The sequence below is a fragment of the Salvelinus fontinalis genome, chromosome 3 (assembly GCF_029448725.1).
Source record: "Salvelinus fontinalis isolate EN_2023a chromosome 3, ASM2944872v1, whole genome shotgun sequence".
Lineage (NCBI taxonomy): Eukaryota > Metazoa > Chordata > Actinopteri > Salmoniformes > Salmonidae > Salvelinus > Salvelinus fontinalis.
The window spans coordinates 43,571,149-43,593,187 of NC_074667.1; the positions used below are offsets into that span (position 1 = coordinate 43,571,149).

At 43.6% G+C, this 22,039-nt stretch overlaps 1 protein-coding gene across 7 annotated transcripts in view; it reads left to right on the forward strand.

The window, feature by feature from the left end:
* Positions 1-22,039, forward strand: part of kcnab2a (potassium voltage-gated channel subfamily A regulatory beta subunit 2a) — a 141,639-nt gene that overhangs the window by 9,978 nt on the left and 109,622 nt on the right. For 3 of the 7 annotated variants that reach the window (XM_055916485.1, XM_055916472.1, XM_055916473.1), the window contains exon 2: positions 19,746-19,910. In XM_055916485.1, coding sequence (XP_055772460.1) covers positions 19,837-19,910 — 74 coding nt within the window. In that variant the 5' untranslated portion in view covers positions 19,746-19,836. Of the gene's footprint in view, positions 1-4,627; positions 4,956-15,308; positions 15,448-19,745; positions 19,911-22,039 lie in introns of those variants that run through there. The other 4 variants (XM_055916495.1, XM_055916469.1, XM_055916497.1 and 1 more) reach the window with 4 other exon arrangements.

Genomic DNA, 22,039 nt, shown 5'->3' on the forward strand with positions numbered 1-22,039 from the left:
CCGTATTTTATCTAACGGGTGGCATCCCTAAGTCTAAATATTGCTGTTACATTGCACAACCTTCAATGTTATGTCATAATTATGTACAATTCTGGCAAATTAATGACAGTCTTTGTTAGGAAGAAATGGTCTTCACACAGTTCGCAACAAGCCAGGCAGCCCAAACTGCTGTATATACCCTGACTGCTTGCACAGAACGCAAGAGAAGTGACACAATTTCCCTAGTTAAATGAAATTCATGTTAGCAGGCAATATTAACTAAATTTGCAGGTTTAAAAATATATAGGTACACATTGGTGCAACGACAGTGCTTTTTTCGCGAATGAGCTTGTTAACCTCTCTTGGGCATGTGAGACGGTAGCGTCCCACCTCTTCAACAGCCAGTGAAACTGCTAGGCGCCAAATTCAAATACAGAAATACTAATTTTAAAAATTCAGAAAGCAAAACATATTTTACATAGGTTTAAAGATTAACTGCTTGTGAAGTCAAAACAGGAAGAGAAAAAAATCAAAATTGTATCCGTAAAGTTCATAGAAACATGTCAAACGATGTTTATATTCAAACCTCAGGTTGTTTTTAGCCTAAATAATCGATCATATTTCAACCGGACAATAACGTTGTCAATTTAAAAGGTAAACAAGAAACGCACTCTCTCGGTCTTGCGCAGGAAAAAGCTCTGTGACACGGCAGGGTCCACTCATTCAGACTGCTCTTACTTCTTCATATTTCAGAATACAATTTCATTTTTTCAGAATACATTTTTCAGAATGCAATTTGAGTCCTAAGTCAATGGATACTGTATTAGCATTGAATAGAAAACTACAAAACTCCCCAAAAAATAACCTGAGAAAGTTTCGCCTGCCAAATCAGTTCTGTTATACTCAGACACTATTTTAACAGTTTTGGAAACTTTAGAGTGTTTTCTATCCAAATTTCCAGTTATATGCATATCATATATTCTGGGCCCGATATGCAGGCAGTTTAATTTGGGCATGCATTTTATCCAAAATTCCGAACGCTGCCCCTTACCCTAGAGAAGTTAACAAAGAAGTAGGTACTCCTACATGCTTAATTTAGTTATTAATGTAACTTTAATTGTTCTACAAACATTGTGCTATATTTTAAATTTTTAATACACTAAGCCTGCACGATGTGACTAATGATTCGAAAAAAGTTGCTTGAAATGCATGAGCTGACGCAGCAGAGGGGAACGTTTAGCTTGAAATGTTGATAAACTGAGGCTATTTCTTCACATTATAAGCGCAGCGATGCACACACGGCTGTAGGCCATAAGCGCAAATGTTCGATTAGCAGGAAAACACCGTTCTCGAAAGTGACCCCGAATGCGATTATGCACATAATGCTTTTATTATAAACGTGCATTTTGATGGTAAATTCTTCCCCCCAAAACTTCAAACTCACGTGCTGCTAATGTATGCCAGTTAGGCTCTACACCACTTGTAAAGCGGATTAATGTGCTTAACTTCTTAAAATTATTTGGCAACTAGAGTTGTGATACAAACCTTCTCAGAACATGGGCTAGGCTACATGAGGTGATGGAAAAAATGGATTCTGCTAGTCCGTGGTGTGTAATTGGTCCTGATGTCTAGAAGTTATTTTCGGTCATATGCGATGGTAGCGGCAACGTTATGTACAAAATAAGTAAACTTATAAACAACGCAAATAAATGAACAAAAAACGCAATCGGCTGTGGGCACGTAAAACGTCTGCCGCCTTCTCCAGCGACAGCTTACATAATAATAAATGTACTGAGTAAGAGCAAACGTATCTAACATAATTAGTTATACAGCCTGATAATATCAGTGATGGTGTAGACCTAAATCAGCATGTTGTTTGTGCAACAGTATCTTCTAAATCATAGAGGAATATGCAAAGAAAGAATATGTTAGCTACATGAAGTAGCCAAGAGAACATGCAATACAGCCATAGCTTATAGGGTCCCCTAGGAAACACGTAGCAACACTTTAGTTCCGACCCTGTCAAAATAACTCCTCCCTGGCATTTTAATTCGTTGTCATCTCAAACAACACAGTATTCAAAGTGCCCACTATTATATTCTAACTATAGAATTAGAACAGTCATATTTCCATGATTCCAACAGTTTTGCTCTAATTCGCAAGTCAAATTGCAATTGCAGCATTTGGTTAAAAAAAAGTCCTAGATTATTTGCCCATATCATGCAGCACTACGTGGCAGTGTGGAAATTCTCAATTGTGCAGTGGTGTGAAGTACTTAAGTAAAAATACCAAAAAAATGACTTTAGTACTTTAAAGTATCTGTACTTTACTGTTTTTATTTGTGACAACTTTTACTTTTACTTCACTACATTCCTAAAGAAAATACTGTACATTTTACTCCATACATTTTCCCTGACACCTAAAAGTACTTGTTACATTTTGAATGCTTAGCAGGACAGGAAAATGGTCCAATTCATGCACTTGTCAAGTGAACATCCCCGGGTCATGTACTGCCTCTGATCTGGAGGACTCACTAAACACATGCTTTGCCTGTAAATTATGTCTGCGTGTTGGAGTGTGCCCCTGGCGATCTATAAATAAAAAAAAACAAGAAAATGGTGCCATCTGGTTTGCTTAATATAAGGAATTAGAAATATTCTTTTACTTTTGATACTTAAGTAACAAAAGTTCATAAATTTAGTTTTGGGTGAATTGAACAGTATAAAATAATCAGAATGGAGGCACTTAGAATGTGTGTGTTGCCACACTAGGATCACTCACTACTCATAAAGCAAATGTAGAACTTTTTATTATTCTAAAACTAAAAACGCTGTCATATTTTGCTCATGTCGCCCAGCCTTACCTGTAGTCCATGATCAGCTCCTTCGTTTTGTTAAGGAAGTGGTTATTTTTGTGGCATTACTCTGCCAGGGCTCTCACCTCTTCCCTGTAGGCTCTCTCATCATTGTTGGTAATCATGCCTACCACTGTTGTTGTCAGCAAACATGATTGAGTTGGACATATGCGTGGCCACGCAGTTATGTGAGAACAGGGAGGGCAGGAGGCGGCTGAGCACACATCCCTGTGGGGTCCCTGTGTTGAGGATCAGTGTGGCGGAGGTGTTGTTGCCTACCTTCACCGCTTTGGGTCGTCCTGTCAGGAAGTCCAGGACCCAGTTGCCCAGGGTGGGGTTCAGACCCAGGGCCCTGAGCTTAGTGATGAGCTTGGAGGGCAGTAATGTTGTTGAAGGCTGAGCTGTAGTTGATGAATAGCATTCTTACATAGGTATATCTCTTGTCAGGGTGGGATAGGGCAGTGTACGGTGTAATTGTGATTGCGTAAGTCCTTGAATCTGTTGGTGATATGCAAATTCTAGTAGGTCCAGGGTGTCGTGTAATTTGGATGTAATATGGTCCTTAACTAGCCTCTCAAAGTATTTCATGATGAGAGACGTGAGTGCTATGGGGCGATAGTCATTTAGCTCAGTTACCTTCGCTTTCTTGGTTATCAGAACAATGGTGGACATCTTGAAGCAAGTGGGACCAACAGACTGGGAAATGGAGAAATTGAATATGTCCGTAAATACTCCAGCCAGCTGGGCTGCACATGCTCTGAGGACGCAGCTTGGGATGCCCTCTGGGCCGGCAGCCTTGTGAGGGTTAATACACTTAAATGACTTATGTCGGCCACTGAGAACAAAGGCACACAGTGCATGTGAGCGGAGGGGCCCGCATTAGCGTCCCGACATTGTTTTCCTCGAAGGAGATGTTCAGCTTATCTGGAATCGAGGCATCGGTGTCTGCGATGTGGCTGGCTTTCCCCTTTATAATCCAAGACTATCTGGAGTCCCTGCCACATACACATCGATGTCTGAGCCGTTGAATTGCGGCGACTCTTTCTCCCTGTACTGTCGTTTTGCCTCTGATTGCCTTACTGATGTCATAGCTGGTCTGTTTTGTACACATCCATGCATGTTCCCAGTCACCTTGCCATGGTTAAATCTGGTGTTTCGTGCTTTGTTTTTGGTTTGGATGAGTTCTAATCATCTCAGTAGTAACAACATTGTCTATGCACTTCCTGATAAACGCAGTCATAGAGTCAGTGTATACCCCTACTAGGTGACCCGGAACTTTTCCCAGTCCGCCTGATTAAAATAATCTTGAAGCATAGAATCTGATTGGTCAGACCAACGTTGAACAGGCATTAATTGAATTGTGCCCAGCACCACTCCTCAACCCAGATGCGAAAAAGGATTGCGTAGTTTGCAGCCCTTGTACTCCGTCTAATACAAGATTTCATGTAATGCTTTGAGAAGAAAGGCAGTCAGATTGTGTAGCCTAATTGCTGTGTTTTCTCTGGAAAAAGGAAAAAAAGAATGCAGTGTCAGCCAGGCTTTGAACCCGCTCAAGGCTTTTTTGTGCTTCAGTGATGAGCTACAAGCCTTGCCCTTGTCTCTGAGAAAATGGTTCCCTGCCATTGTCTCTGTTCTCTCCAATCATCGCTTTAATTAATTCATATTGGACAAAGCCGATTCCCTCTTTTTTTTTCTTTTTTCCCCACACTCTGTCCGTCTCTTGCTCTCTCCCCCTGTTCCCCCGCATGCTTACTCTAGTGCTGCTGACAGTGCAAAGGGAGGTGTGAGGGAGGTAGGGGGTGCCTTTAATGCATCTGTTCTCAGTGACTCTCACTGACTCTCAAGGTTCACTCATCACACACACATTCATTCTCTCTCCCGATCTCTCCCGGTCTCTTTCTAGCTGTCTCATGCTCATTCTCTCCGTCACTCAGTAACATAACCACTGACACAGGAACGCATACTATAGGGGAGCCATCCACCAGTCCTGTTTCATTCATCCTCACTCTCCTCTTGTCTCTCTCGCCTTCTTGGAATCTTGCTGTACCGTTCCTGCTCTGCTCTACCTACGTCAGGAGGATCAGATCGCTGCCTGAGCAGTAGCCAGCACTACTGAGCAGAGGTAGGTGTTAGACTACAGCATCATGGCTGAGGCGCCGCTCTCCTGCATCTCTTTCCCTTTCTCTTATCTCATTCCCTCAGTGTGTGTGCTTGTAGCACAGAGCAGATGACATACAATTCGTCAGTAATTAGCATCGTATGTCTTTGGTTTGTTGCTCTTGCTTCACTGAGAGGCGTCTGTGCATACCATATGACACTGGGTGTATTTCTGCTCTGTCTCCCCACTCTCTCTCTCGGTCTGTGTCTCATGTTTTATGGATGACCTGTCCTCTTAAATGAATCCCGGGGACTGGCCATGCTGTGGGATTTATAGAGAACCACCTTAAAATAGCTTTGCTGTGAGGGTACACGCACGACACAAACGCACCCAGTCTGTACTGAGTGGTTTTGAGCCGGAACCCTTACCTGCTCCTGTCAATGCTGCAGTGCCCATCTGTTGCAGACAATGTCGTCTTTATGCAACACACCCCAGCAAGACATGTAAATAACCTGTTTTTCTAATGTTGTGATATTTGTAGTCCAACGGTTGTGACAGTTGGCTGTGGTTTATTCCATCACCTTGCTGTTCTCATGCTGGAGCTATAGCAGCTGACAGTGGCGCTGAGGCTTCCTCTGGGTTCTTTTCCAAGGCTGGGTGAGCAGCACAGGAGAGGCTGGCTGCAGGGGTTTGGTGCAGTAAGTTGTTGCATGTAGCCAACAGCAGCAGAGAAAGGAGAGCAAGGTAGATCTCTGTATTGATACTGAATATCCTTAGGTGAGTTTTTACACCAGCCCTGCAGAAAGTGGTTGTCAGATATACAGTTAGAATGACAGAAATGTTATGACAATTTTGTTAATGTTTTGTGCACTGTTATACATCTATTGAGATGGCAGACTATGTGAAGCATTTAGCCAACATTAACACTGTAAAGCTGTGATGTTCGGTCAGCCTTGACAAGGCCTTCTATAGGACATTGGAGAGGAACACTGGGTGTAATTGGAAGTAGATGTGTTATATCTGATCTTTGTAGTCTTCAGAGACCGATGTACTGTAACTGTACAACAGCAGCAGACTGCTGAGGGATGACCAGCCTGATACACATTACAGTACTCCCACAGAGGAGAACTTCCTGGATGCTCATGAGGGAGACTTCCCTAAACAGAGCTCTGTAATAATCCTCTAGTTGAGAGGTAGTGGCCTGTCTCACGTAATTAGCGCTGTTCATGGGCCATACATACATACATACATACATACATACATACATACATACATACATACATACATATTGTCTGTGTATTGTCACACATCTGCCCAGCAGGTGTGTTTTCTTCCTCAGCCCTCTGTGGCTGTGATGCATAGTAGTCTTAACAGCAACCCACTGTGGGAGGGGTTTATATGTCCCTCTTAGGTGTAACGTGTACTCTGAAGTGAGTCAGGGTTCAGCAGAGCTGTATACCTTAACAGTTATACAGCAAACTTAATGCAACTCAATGACCCTCTTGCTCTGGCAGTGCTACGTACTGCCTTCTGTGCATCTTAACCAGTACATCTTAACAAGACCGCTCAGTATTACCTCATATTGGTCACTTAAATTCTAGTTGATTTGGCGAGAGTCAGTAAAATACCAATGACCTGCAGTTGACTTTTCTCCGTCCTCACTGAGGATTCCGCTTGCTAGCCTCAGCTCTGTTCCAGCTCTGTTGGATTAGTGTGATGTGATTACTGTGTTCTTTCAGAGGGCGACAGACAGCCTCACACTGGTTTGGCTCTGTGACAATACTGTTTGTTGTTTCCCAGGAAACGGAGACCACACGGCCAGAAGAGAACGGCTTCCCCAGAGGAAGCTTCCTCCTGGTGTTCTTCTGAAGATGTATAGCTAGGCTGTGTTATGCCTGCTATGTTATGCCTGGAATTTTCACTGACTAAAAAGTGCCATGATACTAGGCCTATTGAGTACATTGCTTCGTCCAGTTTCTACAGAATGCGCCTTCCAGTGCTAGATTCGCTGTAGGGTTTGTCCCTGTGAGTGGCCTAGAGGGCCCTTATTGCTGTTGTCATAATGCTGTGCCAGTGCCTCACACTCCATGCTGTGTGGCAGGACTCTGTCTTCATAGGTTTTAAAATCACCCTGATGGCAGTGAGCCAAGCACTAAAATATAGCCGTTCAGTGGAAGCAGGAGGATGTAGTGGCTAATAAAAGGTTTAATTGATTCCCAGTGATAAAGTGCTTAGTGTAGACGTAGCTGCTGGATGGGCTGAGCTCCACTCAACATTTTTGGCACCTTGTCCTGCCTGAACTGGGTCCTGACTGAAACAAGCAATGCAAGGTAATGCCAAAATAACCTTGGGCAATGGTAAATACTTGATCTCAGTTCAGATGCATTACTAACACACTTTTCTGAATTGAATTGTCAGACTGAACTCTTCATGAGAATGTAGAAGCCCTGCATGGCCAATTGCCATATGAATGACCTCCGTGGTAAAGTCATTCTGATATTATCTGGGGTGGTGTAGTAATCTCAACCTCCCACTAAGACACTGACGGAGCTGATCAGAATTGAAAGTGTTCACACCTCACAGGGGGCCTAGCTGTATATCGCACTGCAGCAGACCCTGGCCCAGCCCTGCACACAGCAGTCATCTCTCCACACTTCCACTTTCACAAGTCACAGAAATGACATTCATTCTCAGAATTTCCTACCCAGCTTCACATGTGATAATGACTAACTTGTCTGTTCCAATGCAGAAAGTGCAATGTTTGACTTGGGATCCAATAGTAGGTACTTTCTGACTAGTAGCCTGTCTGAATAAATTCACATAGCCTAAGTGATATGTGAATTAGACTATTGACTACTGTGTATATAAAACCATGTGAATTCTGACGTGTGTACAGTATACTTTGAACACCGTGGTACCTCTCTGTATAGCGTGTGCTGGTCCTGCCTGGTGAAGTACAGCTGCTAGGCAATATTTTGTGTGACGCTGAATGATGATCTAGCGTGGAGTAGACACGTCACTTATGTGACAATGGCGTTTTGTGATGGGTGAGTTATAAGGGAAATGTCTGCTCCTGACATGGTGGCTTCAGATTGATTAGAACAGCTCAGTGTGGGCTGTGGATTCTACATCTCTACTGTATGTGTCCTCTCTGGGTCTGTTCCAGGATCAGGTCCCCCCCCTTGTCCATGTAATCATTGATCTAAAAGACAAAACTGTTCCTGAATCAGCCCTTCTACTCTGAGATGCTTGAGACATATGGCCCCTACTGTCAGTCTTCTCTGTGCTGGCCCTGGGTAGTGTAGTGCAGGGCTCTGTATCAATAGGGGGTTGAGGTTCTCTCAATAACCCTGAGGGATAAAGGCCATATGTACAGAGCAGATGCCTGGTTCGTGTCACTGCCGTGTGCGTTTGCTCGTGTTGCCACGCATCCCTCAACTCAGACTAATGGATGCTATTTAGCTGCAGGGCCTCCAGTTAGCTCGAGCACAGTGATTCACAAAAGCTACAGCATGTCACTCCCTGCTGCGGCAATCTGAGATCTATACAGTAACCTCCAAATAGACACTGGCTGAGTCTGAAATTTGGCTTGCCTACTACTTATTTAAACTGCATACTGTGTACTAATCGTACTATTTGGCACATACTGTTTAGTATAAAGTATGCCATGGCCGAAATATACTACTTTTGGTGCATTCAAGACCACTGGGAATTCGTAAACTAAATGAGCTCCGACTGGGAAAAATCGTGACATTGGTGATCTTCAGGTCGGCGAAGTCGGAGCTCTAGGATGATGCCTGAGTTTCTTACTTGCAATTCCGAGGTGGATGACCGTTCAAAATGTTTTTTCAGTCGGAAACACGTTTTTTTCGAGTTGTCTTCAGGATCAGTTGAGGCTTCATATGAATCGGAAAGGATCACCTATGCCCCACCCAGTGACCTTTTTGTGTTGTTTTGGGCTAACATTAGCTAAGTAGATAGCATTTAGAACAACGTATTTAGAGTAAACTTGAGTGCATCGTAGGCCTACGCATGTATAAATTGAAGAGTCACCTGAAGCTTAAGAGCAATGGGAGATACAGTAGTGGAATGCAGTGATGAGGCAGAGGGCTCGTAATGAGGACGACTGGCTACTACTCTGAACTGTATGTGGTGAGCTTTCTGGCCCCTAGAGCTGCTGAGGCATCACCCAAGTGGGTGCCATACATTGACATTTTTTGCCAAATTTCTACGGTGTTACTTTAGTGCCTTGATGCAAACTGTATATTTGTAGTAACTGGGTGTATTGATACACCATTCAAAGTATAATTAATAACTTCACCATGCGCAAAGGGATATTCAATGTTGGCATATAAACCCCTTTGCGAGGCATTGGAAAACCCCTCTGGTCTTGATTCTGTGTTTTGAAGTGCACTGTTTGACTGAGGGAACTTACAATTATCTGTATGTGTGGGGTACAGAGATGAGGTAGTCACTCAAAAATCATGTTAACCACTATTGCACACAGTGAGTCCATGCAATTTATTATGTGACTTGTTAAGCAAATGTTTACTCTTCAACTTTTTTAGGCTTTCCATAAGAGGTTGAATACTTATTGACTTGTTATTTCAGCTTTCCATTTTTTATTAATTTGTGAACATTTCTAAAAACATAATTTCACTTTGACATTCTGGGGTATGTAGGCCAGTGACACAAAATCTCTATTTAATCAACTTTAAATTCAGGCTATAACACAGCAAAATTTGAAAAAAGTCAAGGGGTTTGAATACTTTCTGAAGGCACTATAGCAAGCTAAAGGCACGGCAGGCAGTAGATCTGTTTTCAAAGATGTAACATTATGAAATAGTCAATTTTAAGGAGAACAAAAACGACCATCGCCGAAGCTTTGCTTTGCTTTTCGCCGTCTTCCAAATTGTTTACTTGATCTAGCTATCAAAACTCGCAGCCCCCCTCTTCTAATGCGTTGTGGCTGTGAAATTCCTGAAAAGTGTGCATGAAATTCTACCTGATGAAAAGCCGAAATTAGTTTAACATCCTGGCATTTAACACACATGATTTTCGAAAATTCATACTATAAAACATTATTTTTTTTCGCATACTGAGAATGTGTCATGCGCAATTGCGTTGTTTCCTGCTATCTGTTGATTTCGGTAGCGTATCTTATCTAATTGATCGGCTGTTGTCATAGCTGAAATGACTACTGTATGACATCTGGTCATTTAAACTATTCTCGATTTTTGAAATGTCACATACATACTATTAAACGCCTTACAATTTACGACGCAAGTATGGGAATTTGGACACAGCCACTGTCCCAGTATACAGGAAAGGCTGTCGGACATTGACAGCCCGACGTGTGAAGGAAAATTCCACTATGGAGAGCTCACAGATCTACCGTAGCAAGATGTTTGTCTGCTCTGCTGCAGTGTGAGCTGTGCATAGGGCTACAACACCAGAGCTGGCAGAACAGAGAGGGGAGGGAGAAATGAGAGAAAACACTTCAAGACTGAGTAGGGAGGGCGGAATACAGTTAGAAGGAAAGCAAGCGAATATGAGAGTGAGATATAAACAAAGGAAGGCTGGTGGAGAAGGGCGGGGCAGCGTGACTTTTTATTGCTGAGTAAAGCTATAGCTTACTGCTCTGCAGCTGGTCTCTGACCAATCATGGCAGAGCTGCATGACAACTCACCAATGGGCTGGGCCTGCCTGTTTGTTCTGTTTCGTGGAGGACAGCGTGTGTGTTTGGGATTTGTGACCAACTCCACCTTGGCTCTGTGCTGTGCTGTCTCATGGATTTGGGGACTGCCAGCCAGGTCCAGTAAGGGGGGAGAGATGGAGGACACATTGAAACTGTAGCTCAGTGGCACTGGCAGCCTCAGGCTGCGGACTCAGACTCTCAGCAGGACATGTGGAACACAGCCTGACAGCACAGAGGATGTCTCACTGATGTTCACACTGATAGTCAGACACTGATGGATACACACAGATACTGTCTTCATACAGTACAGAAATATGCACAGTGGCTTACTTTCTGTACACAGATGCAATTCACTATCAGGCAATAGCCTACTTTTTGTGTCTTTGTAAAACTGACACTCACCAATTCACTTTGACTTACTAACCTTTCACATAGAAAATATCGGAGAACAGTGCTGCATTCACATTGATCAGACAGATGTTCCATTCACATTGATGCACCTCAACTCTTTGTCCAACATTGGGTACATTTGAAGTGTTTGATGTCTAGTCCTGTCACACTACCCTATACTGTTTCACTGTAACTCACTGACATAGAACAGTGGTCTATTCTCCTCTTATTGTGAAACAGACTTGCATTCTCTAGCAGTAGGCATGTTCTAACACTACAGCCCAGAAATAGACTGGGAAACAAGCACTTGCCTGGCCCCACACATTGATTGTCTGTGACACAGGTTACAGCCAGGCCTCAGGCATGTGGCCACAAACACGATGATGATGTTAACCCCAGGGAAGAATTCCATTTCCTCTCCTCTCATCATGGACTATGACACACAAACTGTGCTGCTTGGGGTACCTGCTTGGTTTTCAGTCGGCAACATGCACTTGCAGCGTGCATCAAAGCGCTCTTTGTATAGAAGTGCATGTTCTTTTTATACAGCAGGCTGAAAGATGAACCTGTTCACTTCCTACGCTAAATGGATTGTGTTGGACGTAGTGAGTCAGAGGGGTGTCTTATAAAAAGAGCAGTGGGAGCCTGGCCTGTCCTGCGGTGGTGGTGCGTATGTGGAAAGTGACCCTGCGATGGCATCTGTAAGCGTGTGAGTCAGATGTGTGGACATGTATCAAGTCAGACAGATGGAACCCAACACAGTATTTTTATTGTGTGTTCACTTGAGGATTTTGTTAAGTGTGTGTGTGTGTGTGTGTGTTTCTGGGACATGGCTGCCTGTGCTGTACCGTCCCACAGCTGATCCAGGAACAACTTCGCCTCTCTGATCTGCCTGTCTGCCATGTAGAGACCGTTTGAATCAGATGGTCTGTGTCAGAGGCAGATTGTCAGTGCACTCAGGAATAGCCCGTGTACACTGAACAAAATATAAACTGAACGTGCAACAATTTCAAACATTTTACTGAGTTACAGTTCATATGAGGAAATCAGTCCATTTAAATCAATTCATTAGGCCCTAATCTATGGATTTCACATGACTGGGACTACAGATATGCTTCTGTTGGCCACAAACGCCTTAAAAAGGTAGGTGTGGATCAGACACCAGTCAGTATCTGATGTGAACACTATTTGCCTCATGCAGCGCAACGTCTCCTTCGCATAGAGTTAATCAGGCTGTTGATTGTGGCCTTTTGAATGTTGTCCTCTTTTTAATGCCTGTGCGAAGTTGCTGGATATTGGCGGGAACTCTTCAATTTATACATGCGTAGGCCTACGATGCACTCAGGTTTACTCTAACAACCCAGAGCATCCCAAACATACTCAATGGGTGACATGTCTGGTGAGTATGCAGGCTATGGAAAAACTGGGACATTTTCAGCTTTTAGGAATTGTGTACAGATCCTTGCAACATGGGGCCGTGCATTATCATGATGAAACATGAGGTGATGGTGGCAGATGAATGGCAGGACAATGAGCCTCAGGATCTCATCACGGTATCTCTGTGCATTCAAATTGCTATCGATAGAACGCAATTGTGTTCGTTGTCCGTGGTTTATGCCTGCCCATACCATAACCCCACCGCCACCATGGGGCACTCTGTTCACAATGTTGACATCAGCACACCTCTCTCCCACACGATGCCATACATGTGGTCTGCGGTTCTGAGGCCGGTTGGACGTACTAGCTCTAAAATGACTTGAGGCAGCTTATTGTAGAGAAATTAACATTCCATTCTCTGGCAACAGCTCTGTTGGACTTTCCTGCAGTCAGCATGCAAATTGCACGCTCCCTCAACTTGAGACATCTGTGGCATTGGGTTGTGACGACAGAATGTCACATTTCCCAGTGGCCTTTTATTGTCCCTAGCATAAGGTGCACCTGTGTAATGATCATGCTGTTTGATCAGGTTCTTGATTTGCCTCATCTGTCAGGTGGATGGATTATCTTGGCAAAGGAGAAATGGTCACCAACAGGGATGTAAACAAATTTGTGCTAAACATTTGAGAGAAATATGGATTTTTGTGCTTTATTGAACATTTCTGGGTTCTTTTATTTCAGCTCATGAAACATGGGACTAACACTTATGTTTTTGTTCAGTGTACATACTATTTAGATAGTGCTGGGAAATGCCAGTGACCTCACGATATGATATCATAATACTTAGGTGTCTATACGATATGTATTGCGACTCACAATTTGTATATGTATTGAGATTCAATACTGTGATTTTTATTGCCATTCTATGTTCCAAACATATTGCTCAGCATATGTCTGCTGCAGAGGGACGAGAGAACCATGAGAGAACCATTTCTGATCAGTCATGGAAATAAAAGTGCTGAAAATAAATTGGCTCCCTATTTAAAAAGATGGAGAACAAGCAATGGGAAAAATACAGACTGGACTTTGGGTGCAAGTACAGCCAACTAGTGCAAAATTAATATTGTGACATTTTCGATTTATGTCTTCAAAGAGAATATCCCGATATGTATAAACCCCGCCACAAGTGTTTTAGATGTGTATATGTATGTTGGCGTACTGAACTATGGAACTCTTGCCACCGAGAGACTGAGTGGGACTGTAGTGACGCATGGAGCCCAGAGAGGGTAGAGCGAGGTGAGGTGTGCCCAGGAGACACACAGGAGGGAGAGATGCATGGCCCTAGCCTGCCTGTGTGTGTTTGTTAAGCCATGCTGCAGCAGCACAGGGCCTCCCTCCAGACCATGCTGCTCTCTCATCCCTACTCAGAACAGCTGACCGGGCAGGCAAGCTCCCCTCAACTGCAGTTAAAAAACACTTTTAAAAAACATTTCTCTCTCCCATTCATTTTTGTATCTTTCTCCTCCTGTTTTCCCCTGGACTGTTCCCCTCACTAGGTGTGTGTTGGCCAATCTCCTGGGGGAGCTTGATTCAGTCGGTCTGAACTGCCCGGGCACCTGTTGGCTGCAGATTTCATTAGGAATTCTGGAACATCTTGCTTTCCCCACCTCAGTTAACAATGGCATCCATCAGAGTGGTTGTGGCGAAGTACTAGCAACCTGAAGGAAGAATATTCTATCCCTCCCTCCTCACTGGCAGTGCCAGTGGCTTATGCAGAGTTGAGGATAACAACAGGACGAAGATGTATAAAGAGCTGCTGCTGTGTGAAATAATTTAGGAGGGCTGTGTTTTGAGACGACGGTGTAGAACAGAAGGTGTGTTTCTTTTGAGCGCCTCGTTATCTGCCGCAGTGACTCTCTCTCTGCTCTCACAGGATCCTTCGCTCACTTCACAAAAGCTAAAACCAAACCAGCAGGCAAGTTAAACAATAACGCTCTCCTGAATGTCAGAACCACTCTCCACCTCTCCCAAGTTTGTTTGGCCTGGCCTGAGGCACTCAGGTTCTTATATAACAGGGCAGTGGCAGTGTTCACAGGCTGTGGGTGCCCAGCCCTATGGGCACAGGACCAGCCCAGAAACCACAGCTCTCTGGCACTAAACAAAGGCTTTTACAATCACCTTCTCCCCTTGACATCCCCCCCCCCCCCCCCCCTGGTTGTCAGTGTTCCATTTCATTAGTCATTGTTTGCTCAGCTCTAATCTCTGTGCCCTCTGGCTAGAATAAAATGAGGTATGTAATTTCAGGGGTCTGATTTGCAGAAGTGTGTGTAATATAGTCTGATACAGGTTTAATTTTAGGAATATAGTCAGTGTTTTGTTGTTGTTGAGGAGATAAACCATGTATGCTCGTATTCACTGCTATATCATTGTCCTCTCCGCTGGGCTCTTCTGATTTCCATCTGATCGATCTGCTCCACTCCAACATATCTGTTTGCAGGAGATATTTTTATGTCACCTCTGACTGTGCATTTTGCGCACGTATGCAGAGATCTTATATCTTCAGTCTGTCTCCTCTGCTCTGCCCTCTCTCCCTTGCTGCAGTATGTGGTAGTTGGTGGTACTGTAAGGTGTGTGTGTGTGTGTGTGTGTGTGTGTGCGAGAAATAAGAATGAAGTCAAAAGCAGTTTGAAATGGAAGACACCATGTTGCCAACCTATGGACTTAAATGAGTTGAGTAGGAGGTGGTGGCTAGGTAGGCGGATGCCTCAGTGAGGGAAACAAGGTTACAGTCCCTTAACCACATTACTCCCCTCTGTCCCCTGCACAGTGACCGATCACACGCCATGTGTGAAGCTGGACTAACACTATCTAATATCGCACCTCTGTCCCTTTAGTTTGGTGAGAGGGAGAACGTTTGGTGGGTTGGACCCAAAGAGATGAGGGGTTTCCCATTCCTGCTGCAGTCTGCTCTGCTGTGTGATGCTGCTACAGTAGCTGTCTCCTGCTGCGCTGGCATGGCCGCGCCTTATTTATAACATGTTACAGCCTGAGGTAAGCCATACATTTTAGTACAGCTCCATAACAAATGGAGAAAGCAGCTCTCACCAGCCACTGATAGACACTAGGGCTGGGAATTGCCAGGGACCTCCCAATACGATATGTATTGCGATTCTCACGATTCTATATTTGTTGCGATTCGATACTGTGATTTTATTGTGATTTGATGTTCCAAACATATTGCTCAGCGTACGTCTGCTACAGAGGGACAAGAGACATGAGAAAACGAGTTTGACTCACTATTTAAAAAGAGCTATAATGGATAAATACTGGTGTTTTGGTGCATGTCCAGCCAATTAGTGTGAAAACAATATTGCGATATTGTCAAAAGAAGATGATATATCGTAAATAATATCCCGATTATGTAACTGTTTTTAAAAAAGGGAGCCAATTTGTGTTAAGCACTTTAAAAAAAATTCAATCACTAATAAAACTTGTTTTTTCATGGCTGTCTCTTGTCCTTCTGCAGCAGACCTATAGGGATCAATGTTTGCAACATCAAATCGCAGTATTGAATCGCAATACATATAGAATCGCAATACGATATCATGATATGTATTTTGAGGTCCCTGGCAATTCCCAGCCCCAAGAAAATAGTGTGTGGGCTATCTTGCTCATATTACAAATGGCATGTGGTGGTTTGCGCGTGTTTGTGTGTCGTAACTAACACGTTACATGTGAGCGATTGCCAATAGCCCATCACAGAAGCAGAATGAGGTGCTGAGGATTGGTGAGTCGTCTGAGGATTCATCTTTGGCCTGTCAATGACACGACCAGGCCTGTGATTGTCCATCACACAGGCAGCACATAGGCTTTACCACTTGAGATCGTTTACTGGACACGATGATCGTTCTTCAGACCTCTGTGCTGTACACCCTACAGCGCTGGTCTGTAGCATGGTGGTCATGAAGCCAAACAATTATGGAGTTTATGCTAAGCAGCAAAGCTGAAGTAGATGCTAACAACATGAAGTGTTCACTTTGATCCATTCATGATGCCATATTGAAGATCATTTTCCAAACTCTTTGTTTTGTATGGTTTAATTGATCTAAACAGTTGCTATCCTGAATGTAGGCCTCCATTAATGGTGCCTGACAGTGCTTTTAACTCCAAACAGGGAGCATATGATTGGTGTCAGACGTTTGCTGCAAAAATAAGCTACTTATGCAAATTATTTTGATGAGCATTTTTTTTTTCTCTGGCAGCGACTGACCTGCACTGCTTCTGTAATCAAGTGCTCTCCGCAATGTATCAAAAAGGAGGCCATTTTCACACCGCAGTGCCTGTTACAGCTCATCCGTCTGTCTGCTGTTGATGAGACTAGGATGCAGTGACAAAGACAACTTTTCATAATTGATCAAATAATTATGAGAACCGTGACATCAATATAGCTGTTTTGGGATCCTCTGATTCTCCTGGCCTTTATTTAGATCCATATTGAGATCTCTTCAGTATTATTATTTACCTGTCTGTCTGGCCATTCTCCTGCTGCAGGACACCCCTGGCAGTCCTCGTCTGTCCTCTCTTCTAGTGCCATCTGTTGGCATCCATGTGTGTTTCGTGCTACTAACACTCTACTGTACATTCCAGGCCACGACAGCTCTGCTGCCTACTTATATAAGCCCCGTCTCGAGGAATCTCTCTCAGGCTGGGTGTAGGTGTGGTTGGCTGGAGCCTATGGAAAAGCATAATCGGTTGCCTTTGGTGACTCCATTTTGCCTTTTGTTGGACAGGAATGAAGGTTCCAGTATGTAGGTTCCAGTATGTACGACTGGCTAAACACTAAACAGGCAATACTAAGGCATTTGTTCTATTTGTTGTCTTTATTCCAACCTCTCTACTTAAATCCATCCCCACCCTGTCTCGTTGGGCCGTCCTCCTCCTTCACACGACTTCTGTCCTTTAGTCTGCCTGTCCTGATGTGTTTGGATCAGCATATGGTGGTGTCGGGCCAGAGGGTGGTTCTGATCCGATAAGGGTCTGTCGTGCACCTCTGTCTCCCTGCCTGCAGTTTTAATCTGCAGAGTGCACCTTGGCCCATTAGAGCAGTAAATCTGAGCTCAACTCTCCAACTGTGATGTGCTGCCGGGACGAGTCTGTACCGCAGTGCTGCAGTAAGTATCGCTCTCTTTTCTACTGCAGCACAGCACAGCCATCTAGTGTATATGCTTCTACCACACACAGAGGACTTTGATGCACCAATAGTAAACTGTCAAGGCAAAGGGAAAAACACTCAGCCTAGCCTAACTTTTCTGGGGTGTGATGAGGGCATAACACTTAACTGACAGACTGTAGGTCTCCTGAACAGGATAGGCTAAATACCATTTACTAACACTTTAGCCTTGGCTCCAGCCGTTCAAGAATACGGTGTTGAGGTCTGGTACCACGAAACCATGCAGCCTCTTAAAGGAAGGGCCCAACATGACAGCTCCTGCGTCCTCTGTTAGTAATCAGGGAGTCGGTGGCAGTAGATAGATTTTTTTTTTTTTTTTAAATAAATGACTTGAGCCAGGTGGAGTCCTTCAGAATCCCCTCCGAGTCCGTTTAGATCTACAACACAGCCCATCTTCATCTAGTCATCATGATGCCATCATCATCACCTTGTAGAAGAAGGGACCAGGTAGGGGCTTTTGTTCCGTCCTGGCTGGCAGGATTGAAGTGGTGAGGCCAGCGAGCGTTAAATTAGTCTTTGAAAAGGGGACACCTTATTTTCTGTCATTGGTGTGAGGAGAAAGTCACCTTCACATTATCATTATCAGCAGACCAGCAACTGCTCACGGCTGGCCCGCACACATGATTTCAGTGTGTAGTGAAATAGAGGCTGGTAAGGCAGCTGGTAAAAGACATTTACATTTAAGTCATTTAGCAGACGCTCTTATCCAGAGCGACCTCGGTCTCTACTCCTGCATATACACACAGGGGTAGTTACCGTTACTGTAGCAATGCTGTCCTATGTGAACTATAATGTAAAGGGAAATGGAACACAGAGTACAGTAGATAGCTTAATGCAATTGATTTTTTTTTGTTCACCGGGCCCTCTGTAGTCCTGATGGGGTCAAATTGGGGTCATGATAGGGGCTGCACCAAATGTTTGATGTATTATAATAATTGATTATGCTTATGTTGTATTAATAGAAGGGGAGGGGCTATTGGACCCCTCTACATTTATTGGGTCCTAGACTATAGACTAACTATATATATAGGGGTAAGGTTTTAAAATTGTTCCACAGTCTTTGCCTCTTATGAAGAAATGGTCTGAGAAATGTATGAATTATCGCATGGGGTCTGTGAGAAAGCACTTCAAAGATAAAGAGCCCTGCAGGGGAGTAGAAGAGATAAGAGGCTAGTCAGACATTCCTCTAAAAATCTACTTGGGGGAGTGGACATTTACTGCTGAGGCCTTAGAAAACACTGGAACTATTGCATCTCTCTTGCAAGTTTGTATAGCTGTGTATGCATGGGCTTGGTCTGAGGAGTAGCAGGTAATGACTTATGCAGTGACATCACTGGGGCTTGACTTCGGGCTTAGTAAAATAACTTGGGACTTTTCCTATGGGGCAGAACTCATGAGAGACATCAGTTGTATATGTGATGTTTGATCTTTGACTTCTGTCTACAGCTGTTTTTTGATTAAATTGTTATGATTTATAAGTGCACATTTTGAGTGTTCCTTATTTGTTAAGTAAATAAAATGGAGCACAGAAACGGGAACCCTCCCCTCCTCCCCTCGCCCCCCAGCTCTCCTCTCCTGTTATAGCTCCTTACTTCAGCAGTGGTCTTCTTGGGTGAAAACTGTTGAATTATTCATAGAAACTAGTCGCTCTGAGCGCACACACACAGCAAGGGCAGGATGGCGAGGTATGAGGATGTCTATGACTTTGTAAATGTGTGTGGTAGGTCTGTGTGTGGTAGGTCTGTGTGTGCGGTGTGTATATAAGGATGGTGTTGTAGTACAGGGCTTTGACATCATGTGGCTGCAGAGACCATAGCTCTGACGGGGCAACATATTTCCCTGTAGTTTGCAAAATGAAAGAGTTTACATCCCTAGTTACAGCCCACTGAGCTCAGAGAAGGCAGGCTTATTGGTCTGATATGTTTTCAAGCTGCTGCCTGTGGTAACTGTGGAAATGGTGCCATCTAGTGGCTGGTGAATAGTAGTGACATTCTATGATCTCTGAAATGACTATTTGACAAAAATAAATTAATTAGTAATGTATATAAGTTGTCTTCCTCCTGATCACTATAACCATCCAGACAGTATACAGACTGACTGTTTGCTCTGTCCCCTCCAGAAGCCCAGTTTGGTGAGAGACAGTCCCCTGTTGTCCCGGTGAGAGAGAGACCCCTTCTGCAGGCTGGCCACGTCCCCACCCTCCCGCCACCATGTATCCTGAATCTACCACAGACTCACCTGCCCGCCTCTCCCGACAAACTGGCTCGCCTGGAATGATCTACAAGTAAGTCCACAAATACGTACAGACTGTCCGAATACCCATACTTGAATTCTAAATAGTAGGCTTTTTGGGTATGTAAAAATATGTTTTATAGTATGTGAAATTTCAAAAAATTTGTATGCTTTAAATGCAAGGATGTTCTACTCATTTCTACTTTTCATCTTGTTGAATTTGCTGCACGCTATTCAGGAAGAGAATCGTCTTTTCACACCCACATGTTTGAAAACCGTTGATAATCAGAATAGGGTAGGCACTCAACAAATGTGCAAATGGCGGGAAACAAGCGCGATAAATCCTCAGTATGTTGCTATTTACTGCATATGTTTTCACTAAACATTACATTCTAAATATTAGTTTAGTAAGTAGTAGGCAGGACAGATTTCGGACATGGCCAAACACACACACACACACTCGTGGTGGTCTGATGGTGCATGCAGTTCATTTGACAAGCCTGATTTAAAAAAAAATAATAATAATAATATTGTCCATACTTCATGCCCCTTCCATTCTATTCAGGATTCTCACAGCAAGCAGTCGTGTGGCATCCAGTCCTTCTGTTTGTAGTGGAAACACTAATTTCTGTTCTAGCACATCCCCTTTCCTGCTGTTCCACATGCTACCAGCATGTGGTGCAAGAGAACCATTTTTCTTAGTGTTACGTGTCCCATTTCAGGTCTTTCTATGTGCAGCATATTATTTTTATTTATTTTTACTTTCCAAAACAATTGTCCACCTCACAGTTCAGCTGTCGTAGATTAAAGTGTTAAATGCATCCGGGCATTGCGTGCATAAAGGCCTATAGGCCTTGACGATAATACATGACGATAATACAAAATATAGAAATAGAAACTTACGCTGAAAGAATGACCGGCAGCATGTTCCAACACCGAAATGCATTCTTTGTACAGATACATTGAATGTACAAAACATTAGGAACACCTTCCTAATATTGAGTTGCACCTGCTTTTGCCCTCAGAACAGCCTCAATTCGTCAGAGCATTGATTCTGCAATGTGTCGATAGCATTCCACAGGGACGCTAGCCCATGTTGACTCCAATGCTTCCCACAGTTGTGTCAAGTTGGGTGGCTGTCCTTTGGGTGGTGGACCATTCTAGATACACACAGGAAACTGTTGAGCGTGATAAACCCAGCAGCGTTGCAGTTCTTGACACACTCAAACTGGTACCTACTACGATACCCTCTTCAAAGGCACTTAAATCTTTTGTCTTGCCCATTCACCTTCTGAATGACACACACACACAATCCATGTCTCAAAGCTTAAAAAGCCTTCTTTAATCTGTCACCTCCCCTTCATCTACACTGACTTGAAGTGGATTTAATAAGTGACATCAATAAGGATCATAGCTTTCACCTCGTCAGTCTGTCATGGAAACAGCAGGTGTTCCTATTGTTTTGTACACTTAGTGTATAGGTGTAGCCTACAGAAGGAGGCTAATTCCCAAAATTTCGCTCAGAATATTTTTGATAAAGATGAACATTATAATGTTAGATTTAAAGGAGCTGGCCTTACTCTGGTAGGCCTAAAACGTTCTTCCTCAAGTTCAACTGCGCACTGATAGGCCTGCAGTAAATAAAGCCTGATAAGGGTAATATCATAAGTAATGCAAGCTATTGTTTATAGAGAATATAGGAACAGCTTATAATATTGCGGTTTTTATTATTTTTGCATCTCTGCCTACTTGGTTTAACCTTTTTCATGGTTATTTTACTTCAATTTCTTAACTTTATTTTACTTCAATGAAAAAGGCCTCCATCTTCGCAATCAACAGTAGCCAAGGCTCCTCTCACGCGTTCTCTCGGTCTCCTCACCTGCATGCACACGACAGGTGAGCGGTCGGAACAACTTTCAGCTCTACCTAATCTATACGTTTTATTGAGTGGCAATTGGCTGACACTGATAACAAGCTCCTGCAGTTCTCATCACCTCACACATTCAATTAACAGAGGACGGGTCCAGTCAATAAATCAGTTTTAATTGCACATACCCAAGACCTGTGGCAGTTATATCAGATTAGAGATAAAAAGTCAATTTAGGACCCTGACCCGCTCGGGTCCCGGGTCGGATCTGGGAATTTCGGGTCTGTTGGCATGTGTATATGTTCACCTCTAGT